This window comes from Clavelina lepadiformis, chromosome 3 (assembly GCF_947623445.1).
Source record: "Clavelina lepadiformis chromosome 3, kaClaLepa1.1, whole genome shotgun sequence".
NCBI lineage: Eukaryota > Metazoa > Chordata > Ascidiacea > Aplousobranchia > Clavelinidae > Clavelina > Clavelina lepadiformis.
The window spans coordinates 24177947-24188863 of NC_135242.1; the positions used below are offsets into that span (position 1 = coordinate 24177947).

At 33.4% G+C, this 10917-nt stretch overlaps 1 protein-coding gene across 1 annotated transcript; it reads right to left on the reverse strand.

Annotated features, from left to right (window-relative positions):
* Window positions 1-1288: 1288 nt before the first annotated feature.
* LOC143450442 (uncharacterized) lies at window positions 1289-9853 on the reverse strand. The gene is made up of 20 exons (XM_076951001.1): window positions 9290-9853; window positions 8603-8721; window positions 8318-8397; window positions 7852-8035; window positions 7191-7246; window positions 6896-7011; window positions 6480-6520; window positions 6275-6412; window positions 6051-6173; window positions 5724-5815; window positions 5393-5557; window positions 4761-5005; window positions 4176-4300; window positions 3745-3936; window positions 3579-3666; window positions 3298-3441; window positions 3031-3090; window positions 2844-2954; window positions 2632-2726; window positions 1289-2542 (listed from the first exon to the last, which is right to left on the reverse strand). The coding sequence occupies exons 2-20, from the start codon at window positions 8678-8680 to the stop codon at window positions 2378-2380; spliced, it is 2298 nt and encodes a 765-aa protein (XP_076807116.1). The 5' UTR covers window positions 8681-8721; window positions 9290-9853; the 3' UTR covers window positions 1289-2377.
* Window positions 9854-10917: the final 1064 nt, after the last annotated feature.

Genomic DNA, 10917 nt, shown 5'->3' on the forward strand with positions numbered 1-10917 from the left:
CGTTAGGTCAAAAATTGTCAAAATTGTTTAAAAATTCAAAATTTTTTACCAAGTCAAAATTGTTTAAAAACTGCATTGTCGTGGTGTCATAGAGGTTGCACTGTAGATGAACTTGTCATTTTACATTGTACACCTTGTAGCCTACTTTATACTGTTGTAAATGGCCCATTGTCTACTTATTGTGAATTAGCTCTTGCTTCGTACCTAGAATAAACGGCATCCAGTCGACTGATAGACTGGCCCTATGACGTAACACTACATAATAAAACAAGCAAACTGTGAAGCCTCCTGCAGCTGTAACTATACAGTGTATTTGATAAAGGTTGTTCTCATTAATGCTATTGTACTTGCAGTTCATCTTTAAAAATTAAATCCGATATTGTATTTAAAAATTTAAGATGGCTTCATATTCGATAAGCAACGTGAAATGTAAAAAAAATGTTTTATATTTTAAATATAAGAATTCAGTTATTCGTTTTTTTTTTATTATCTGTTCAAATCTCCTAAAATCATTGTCTCAACTAGATCGGATAATCAACAATGCACATTAACACAAAAGTTAAAAAGCTCTAGCGGCCATTAAGATAATTTAAGTTTGTCGCTGGTTGGTGCTTTTAAACTCTTCAGTGGTTAGATTTCCTAATGAAATATTATAAAGCATTTTGTGACGTAAAACAGCTGTCTCTAGCCCTCTACTTCAGCAAAAAGGTTATATTTCTGTATCTAAGCCGAAATTCCTAAATGGTAGCTTAAATCTTGGTATGATATGATAACCTTCATCTTTGAACTGAAGTAAGTCTTTGCACGACTTAAACCTGTCTAAACTTTGTATGTATCTAAACTTTAAACTCTCTTTTCAAAGTCATTCGAGGTTACCTGGAGTTTCTTTTTGCAATTAATACACACGTTCATAAAAATCATATATACTACACAAAAAGATTGCAACCATGTGTACCGAAAGCACTTATACCGCACAGTGTGATCACAATGGCCTACGTGAAAAAATGCAATTTGTTCCCAAAATAAAAATAAAAAAGAAATGAAAATAGCAATCAGCCAATTTGACGGCCAAATTTGACGGCCAAATTTGACGGCCAAATTGACGGCCAATTTGTCGCCGGTTAATTTGATCGCCGGCCAATTTATCGACGGTTAATTTGATCGCCGGCCAGTTTATGTCACAGTCAGTTTGTCTGCGGTCAATTTACGTCACGTTCAGTTGACCCCGGTGAGTTTGTTCGCGGCCACTTTCCCGCGGCCATATGTCGTGCTCCCATAAAATATAATGTATCATATAAATGATGTATTTATGATGTAATTGATGATTAAAACAAAAAGAAACAAAATAAAATTAACGTTCAAAATAAAAGCAAAAAATTACGTAAAAAGTTTTAAAAAATAATGCAAATATTGAAGTGATTACCATGGGCCACCATATAGCTAACTCTGAACGTCAATTGATTGCAAACATGTCAACAATAAAATAGAAAGTACAAAGCTTTGTACAGCAACATGAAACAATACTGTATACGAAAATTATACTGATATGAAAATAAAACTGATATAAAAATAAAACTGATATGAAAATAAAACTGATATGAAAATAAAACTGATATGAAAATAAAATTGATATGAAAATAAAACTGATATGAAAATAAAACTGATATGAAAATAAAACTGATATGAAAATAATACTGATATGAAAATAAAATTGATATGAAAATAAAACTGATTTAAAAATAAAACTGATATGAAAATAAAATTGATATGAAAATAAAACTGATATGAAAATAAAATTGATATGAAAATAAAACTGATATGAAAATAATACTGATATGAAAATAAAACTGATATGAAAATAATACTGATATAATACTGTATACGAAAATAATATGCTCAGATAGTCGTCTGCACACAAGGCGGTGATGACTCATTGGTCACGATTCTTTGATATATAACCGGAAGTAAGTCATAAAAGTTACTATGTCACAAACGTACAAAGGAGTGATAACAAAGGCAATACAGTAAAAAAATAGCGTTTGGCTAAAGTTTTGCTGATTACGTTGGAAACGCAGAAGAACGGACAGCAAGATCCGGTGTTGGTATAAAATCATTAAGGTTTGCTCAATCGCTTTACAACTTATAGAAAAAAGCGCAAGTTTGGGGAATCAATAATTATCTTTAAACATCGTTAGTTAAAGGATACTGCGTAACTTTTCTTGAGCACAATAAAACGTGATTTATTAAATATGACCTCACTATAGTGACGTAATCGATTAAACGAAACGCTTGTGGTTATCTAAAGTACTTTTGAAATGGAATTATTTTAGACAAAGATCCTTTGCGAAGACAAATCATAAACTAGTAGACTCGTTCATCAGTCCAGAGATTTACTGGAGTTTGATTTTTCAGTTTTCGACATATCATCATTATCTTGTCCAATTCCAGGAAAAAAGTAGAAGTCTTTTCGAAGATACGTTTCCTCACACGAACATTGCATCTCTTGATCCTTGGTTTTATTTTGAGATACAGCCTGCCGAACCTGCATTAATTGAAATGTTAACACGGTGAAAATCTAAATAAAACATTTTCAGATTGTTTTTACAAATGCTAAGCTTAGTGTCTCTGTACCATTGGAAGCATTCCCATAATATGTGTGTTTTTGGCAAATTTTGAAAAAATCTGGGCGATTGCTTCGGTGTACCAACACTGAAAAGCTTTGAAGCCTGCAAAAATGCACAAGTCAGTGTATAGGTTATTGCGTCATCAGTGTTACATACAAGGAAAAAATTTGCAAATAACGAAGTTTAATATTTTCCAGAAATAGAATAAAAAACTTATACCATCTGTTGTAGCATATCCCAAAAGGACGTCGGCTTTATAAGGAATATTGTTGGATGCTTGTTTGTTACTTGATGCGAATGCCAAATCTTTTTCCAGCTGCTCGGTGATAGCTGTTTGATAATAATTTATAGTAAAGTTAACTCCACAAACTATCACCAAAATGCACTGTAAACATGCCATACGTACCTTTAGCTACATTCGTGGCAGGGTCTTGGCTTACGACTTTAACTCTCCTGTTTACAGCAACTGATGATAAGATTACAAATGTGCTGATTAAATACCGTTACATTAATAAGCAATTTCACTCCAAACCATATCATAACGGAAAACGTTACTGCCACACTTACATACAATTCTCCTGCCTTACGTGAAAAGCGCACTTTTCATCAGTTTGTTGGTAGTAAAAACAACAAATTCAAACCGTTATTGACCATCAAAAACAAAGAGATTTACCTCCTCTGCAGCTTTCAAAGAACAGCAATCGAGGTTTTTCGTTCAGTTGTTCGCTCACTTCATCATTGCAGAACATTTTTACAAGATCATTAGTTTTAAGAAATTTACCATCGATGCCGACCAAATAGTCGCGATTGCCATCATCTAAAAATAAAATTTCAGTAAAATTTCAGATTGATTTAAAAGATTTAAAGAAACAAAAAAATATATTCAAAATCAACCGACAAAGCTACTGATCACAACTAGCTGGTAAAATGCTAGAAAAGTAAAGCACACAGAACCTCTACATCCGTGTGTCATGATGAACATAACACAGAAATCAGTGTGGTCAGGTCGCATCGCAAAGTTTTTCACGAGAGAATGCATTTCCTGTTGAAATATATTTAATTTCTACAAAGCATGCTTGGGGCTTTTTATTGTTTAAGCTTAAAGATTAAAACAACTAACCTTTGCAGTTTTATCCTTTTCTACCTCAACTTCACAACCTAGATGTTTAAAAAGCTTTTCCATCAAGTTGCATTCGTATTCTCTCTTGTCCCTCAGTTTGGTTTTCTTCCTTTCATCGAGGGCTTCCCAAGCAAAGTTAATATTACTCAGAATCAAGGCGTATCCTTTCGGGGTCGCACGAATTTGGTATATCTGTTCATGTACAGAAAAATTACAGCATAAATTTACGCAAATACAGTACAACAAAAACCATCCACATAAATGCTTACTCTGAAAAAACGTGCATTTGAAACACACAATTATTTGTCACTCGTTATTGTATATACAGGCTTGTTAATTATCTAGTTACTTATTTGCGGTTGGAGTTGGTGACAATTTTACATCACTATAGTTTACTTTGCGAAAAACGTTAATAAAAACAAGAATAAAACCTCGTTTGGCTTTTCAAGGTGATTTTCGTAATGTTCCTGAGATGCATGCAATACTTCAAAAGCGTCCAAATCTAATTTTGCCTTTTTGGAGAAGTCTTTTGCTGAGATGTTGCTAGAGATGTGCGCTAGACAATTTGTGCAAACAGGTTTAATGAATTAACCAGTAACGAGAGGTGGCCTATTATAAACGTAAATTATTTGCAAAAACTCCAGTATGCTTTATTTCAATATGTTTAAATTATATATCTATGCATATATATATGTATGTGCAGCGATGTCTGGAAGGTCAAAATTTGGTGCATTAATTATAGTGTTAGCAGTAAGATTTTAAAAAAGTGTTTCCGTTTCCCGAAAAACGTTTTGGTAAGAAGTAACTTTAGTAACATTATTACTTTTCCACGCACCTGGAAGTTAATTATTACATCTAAAAAAAATTAATTGTTATTAAGCAATTTAGCTGTAAGAATTTTGGACAATTATGGAAATAAGCGTTCAAACCAGTACCGATGATATTTTAGAATACCACAAAAAATCAGAAACTAAAAACTCACAATATTAGCACTCTGATAAGAAACTAAAAATCACCTTCCACAGTAGAAGTTGGCAACGGTGGAAAAGGAAACGAAAATTCGTTTATTTTGCTTTGAGTTGCTCCATCTTTAACCCGACAGGTGACTTTACCGAGACGTGCTGGCTCGTCAGTGACAAACGTAATCATTCTAGGATTTATTGGATTTTCACGGAAAATTTCTTTGCTTTGTATGTTTATCTCACTTTGATCAAGTTCAGCTTTTTCACATTTAAACAACAGGGTTAAGTTTTGATCCCGCCTTAAATTAAAACAAATTTTTTATTTAATACGGTATTTACTTAATCTAAAAAGTGCGGGCGCAAAAACTGCCTCTGTCCCCGGGCGATAAAAACTTTATCTTCGTCTCTGTTCTGATGCTTACTGGCTTCTATTTCATTTTTTTCATTATATTTTTTGAACGTTTTGTTTTACCCGAATTCGACCTGGCTCACTAAACTGACAAAATATTGCTAGGGGGTTCTTTAATCACAACAACGGTCACCCAATTCCGTCATATGCAGATATATCAAAATTTCTAATCGACTAGCTTGTTGGCAAACAAATTTTTCAAATTTAATGAGGTGAACATTCCCTAAATATACGTATATAGCGGCAAGTATATAATTTTATGTGCACGGCATAATACCTGATATCAATTTGAAATTGTGGGACTCCACAATCTGCATCCTTAATAAAGCACTTTAGAATTCTGCATTCTATCATTGGATCTCCCGATTCTTTGTCAGAACGCAAGAATTTGAGCAGTAATGATTTGATATCAGCATTGCTTTCTTTGGTTATGCCTTTCTTCCTTAAAATATCCAACAAAAATATGATGTTACATTCTTTACACGATAATCTGCAGTTTGAGAACAGACTACATTTGGCTTTACTTGCCGTTACACATCTGACTATCTTGAGTTGGGCGCTAATAAAAAGTAAAAGTAGTGTTTATATTAATACAAATCTAAACCAACTGGCAAAACGAGTTTGAGGCAAAGGTGACAAAACCGTCCTTGCATTGCACTTCGCACACCGTTGTCCATTCACCACCGTACTCTGTTTTGATCTAGAAAGTAAACATGTCATGTTAAACATAATCTTTTCTTTGATTTCTTTCTTTCTAAATTAACCGCTTTCTTGCTAAACAAACACAACTTTCAACATGTTGTCATTTTAAAGCTAACCGGCACAGTAAGTAAATAGAAAACATATAAGCCACACTTTATGTTATAGTTATTATGCTATTATCAAAATGTCCAATGCATAGGTTAATATGTTTATTACAAGAAACAATAACTTACAGTTACTGGCATGTTTCCCTGAGATGATTTATAGCAACTTGGTAAAGTTATTGTCACAGGCTTCTTAAACTGCATGCTAGGTAGACATGTAAGTACTGGAGTGACTGTAATTTCTTCAGGATTCTGAAACGACACAAAAAAGGAGATAGCGAAACAAGTAATAAAATCGTAATGCTTGCGAATAGGAATCCTAGGAATTCGAAAGTTTTGAAAAAATCGAATACTTCAGAAATGACACGTTCCTTTTCCTTTTCAGCATTAGACAAAGTGAAAGCAACCATGGTGCATTTATCAACAGCTTCTGCTGGAAACATGATTTCACATCCACCCAGTTTTATAGTCTTCGGCCAAGGGCCAATAATCTGCAAAATATCTCACAGATATTTATCTTGCAAAACAATTTCAAACATAATTAATCGGCAAACTTACGGTTGACGTTTGTACTGGATAACAATCTCCTTCAATGGCTTCTGCAAAATAAGGTTAACGTGATTTTTTAGGAAATATTGCGGTTAAAAGTTATGGGCAAAAATTTATACGAAAAGTAAACTTGTCCCCGACTTATTTTATGCTGTTTTTCTTAGTGTATCCTGACAATCACGAAGCAAACGAAATTATGCCACAATCATAATACTTTGAATTTTATTGTAATTTTGCTCTTTCAGAATTTGCTATTTTGTGGCAATATTTTTTGCGCTGATTATACTTCAAACGGCATAAAATCCAAAAACAGTTTGATAAAAAAGAACAAATCAGCTCAAAGTAACACTCGTCGCTTATTTTCCGTTATTATATTGACTATAGAAAACGATTACCTAAACATTGTGATTTATGTAAATATGTACCAACTGTTTCATCATATTCAAAAGCTGGATTTTTCAACTTTTTGCCGAAATCCACAATATTCTGCTCACGTAAATCCGATTTGTACTCAACGTCATCTTGAAACCAATCGGTTCCGCTAAAAGGAGTCATTAACTGAGTATATGTTATATACGGAACAAAAAGGAGGCAAAATAGATAGGTAACTTCAAGAAATACTCAATAGCAGCATATAAAACATTGAACTTTAAACTATATACAGGTATATTCTTAAATTGTGCTTCTTTACAATATAAGATACCACAAGACAAAACTTACGATGTAGAAATTATGTCACTTTCATTGTTGGTCGATTCAGGGTTGGAAATGTGTTGCTTTTTCGAAAAAAAACGTGCTTTATTAATTCATTCAATTAATGACTGAAACACGAGTACTACTATATAAATCAAAAACCATAAAAACAGACAAAAGTAGAAGTTGATTTATATTTTGGAAGTTTCATATCCGCAACAGAAAGAAGAAAAATATAATTTGGCAATATTATTTTGTTCAAAATATTTCGTTTAAAGCTTATGTTAGAAAGTGATTGTAAACAAGAAATACGTAAACAAAGTTAACAAGCGGAACAAATGGGTTGCTGAACAACATTTTTTACAACTGTATATGATATGGCATCAAAATTTGTATCCTTAGACTTATGAAAGTCTTTGCATGACTTAAACCCGTCGGTGATTGCTCATCGCTGGAGCCTCCGTTACCGAGCTAGCCTTTGTGCAAGTTCTGATTGTCACATGTACGTTATTTTTCTGAAATTGCTTGAAGTTGGAACTATTCACCAAGTCCAAATAAGTGGAGAAGCAAGCGTCGTTGCCAAGTCAACTATATTAACGAGCTAGCGCAACTAGTAATAAATCGATACCAGCATATTTATGACCCAGGCACGCTAACAGCTTCGCCACCGAGCTAACTGTAAACCAACCGTAAAACATTTGTGTGCAGAAGAGTTCCTTAGTGCAAGATAGCGGTTTTCATTTGCTCCATACGTCGTATCATCTCTAACAGGATGATGCAAGCAAAGCTCCTGAAGTTCGGAAGCAACTTCAGGCAATTCATAACAATCTTTAGTTTGTGTTAAATCATCTTTTTCAGAGACAATTGTAGAGCTACGGAAAAATCAATTCAACTATAAAAATTTATTTTTGATAAAAATTTTAAATGACAAATGTCAAATCATGTTAATTCATTTTACGTTAGTAGTGTATACATTACATTACGTGCCGTTATAATGACGCCATAGTTACTGTTAATCCTAATTTTACATTTGTAAGATTTGCAATAAGCAGCCTTGGATTAGATATTCTATGCTAAAACTTTTATAAAACCAAGGTATTCTATTTTGGATTTCGATATAAACACAGCTAAAAGCCTAACATAGTAAATTTTACTGTTTTTCCGCCTTGTTATCCAATAATTTTTCAGAAACCCGTTTTGGGCGTAGACTCAAAAGTCCATCTTCACTCGATATCTAAACAACAAAATATTGTAAGATATTTAAAATCTTTTTCTTAAAATCTTTTCTGTACAATAGCCGTAACTGGAACCTGATAAAAAGGAAATATAACGTTTTTGCATTTGTATTATTTTTGGGTCCATTAAAACTTAGCATGCTCATGTGCTTAATATTTTACCAATTTCACGGCAAGCGCACTCAAATTATGTCAAGAGCCTACCGCTGTGTTGTTCTCAAATAACTGGGGGTGACAGTTCAACGAGTCGTCGTCAGACAAGTCAAGGTCAGAACACTCCATATAGATTCAAGAAATATAACAATCGTAGTTGAGAATAATGTCTGGTAAAAAATTGTTTTTTGATTTGAAAATGCAATTAAATTTTAATGAAGCAAGTTAAATAAATATATAGTGGTGATTTTTAGTATAAGATATAAAGTATAAAGAGAAGAATTTACAACAGTGCAGTTTTCCACAAACTTTGAAAAATGGAAACAATTATAACAGCAAAAATCAAAATTTTCGAAGTTTTATATTGATAAAATTGCCCAAAACCCTGCAGTTTGTCAAAAATAACTCTTTCCTTGGATGAAGAAATAAAAAATGCTTATGGGTTTACAAGCAGCAAGATTCTTAGAACGTTTATTCAATGCACACCTTTTGCTATGTTTGAAAGCAAGTAAATTACCGGATATCTGGCTTAGATTTCACCAAAATTGTCAAACCTTTTATTGAATTAAAAGTACGAAAAGCAAACGATGGAAGCCAGAACAGTATACATGCATTCGCAAAAGTTGCGGTATCATACTATTCAGCCACTGAATAGATGCACGTTTTCTGCTGAGTCAAATCCTTTATCAGATAATGCATTTATTACGTTACAGAGGGAGGTCACTATTTGGCACTTACCGGTTCAGCTGTTTGCTTTAGATTTTCAAGGTTTTAGAACAGATTTGAACCCCAAAAGGCTACCATAATGGGTCCTAGTTTCTTTTAAATTCCGGTTTGACTCTATAGTTAAAAGACAGACGTGTCAACACATTACCACCCATATTAACCAGACAAAGCAAACGAAAAACGTTTACTAACAAGCTGAGATCACAGCATGTATTTGAATAACTTTTATGATTTTTCTTTAAATTTTGCAAATTGAGATTATAATGTCGACTGTATAAGCTTCTTTTGGCACTTTAGCTCATCAACGTTAAAGTGTATTATTCCAGGCAGTCCTGGTGTTTTAAGAAATTATAGCTGATAGCTACAATATCGCATTCACTATACAGTGTTGGTGCAAAACAACTATCATAAACCCCTCTTGCTTGTATGCTGCATGTAATGGTACAGTACAGTAAGTTGTACAGATACATACGATGCGGTAAGCTACTGCATTATACTTTCTAATTTCTATTTTTCACGACAATATCACAAACAAATAAACTTTTCAGTTTGATATTAAAATTACGGCTGCTCCCGATTGTAAGACTCCTTTGAATGTCAGCTGCATAAATGATGGGATAAAAAACTTGATAAGTTACGGCTTAAATCGTGTTAATACGGCACGTAAGCTAAACTGATAAATAGCCACTTGTGCAAGTTTCAACAAGTTTTACATCACATAAAATAAAATTGTCGCAATCCAAACACAGTCAGTATAACCACATGACAACCAATTTTATTTGAAGCGGATTTCAGCGGACTTTGAAATGTTGCAATACAAACACAGTAAAATCAAACGAAAGTCAATTTTATTTTTATTGGAAGTACGTCATCCGATCGATCCGTCCGAAGTAGGCCTACATCACCTTTTTTCCAGACAATATTGAAAAACAATGAATCAAAAGAATTGGCGACATTCTACTTTACGACTGAAGGTTGTAAAACCAATTCATTGTTTTGTAACAATTGAAAACCTGAGTTTAGAAACTACTTTAGTCACATTTTTTGAAAATTGAGTTTTCGCCAGAAATGGGTTGTATGGTTGTTAGTCTATGCTTCCGTGCAGAAATTTATGTGAAAGTCTACTGTATTTTGGTTTTTCACAACTTTTTCACAACTTTTTCGCCGAATTCCACCAAATGCGTCAATTTAAGTGAAAAAATGACTTAAGGGCAGTTTGCGACTCATGTGATCAGTGATCACATCACAATACAAACACATAAACTGATAAATAGCCACTTGTGCAAGTTTCAACAAGTTTTACATCACATAAAATAAAATTGTCGCAATCCAAACACAGTGAGTATAACCACATGACAACCAATTTTATTCGAAGCGGCTTTCAGACCGAAGTACGTCACGTGGCATTCCAGTCAACATTTGAAAACAATAAATGAAAAGATATGGCACCATTCTACTTTAGCTTACCACAGAAAGTTGTAAAACCTATTTATTGCTTTAGTAGCCTATGTACCAATTGCTGTCCAATGACGGTTCCTTAACTTGACTTCGAATAGTTTGAAATTTTGGCGAGTTCGAAGAAACTTTACCGGGCCCAAAGAATCCTTGAATGCATATATTCATAGATAAAGTTGAAAAAA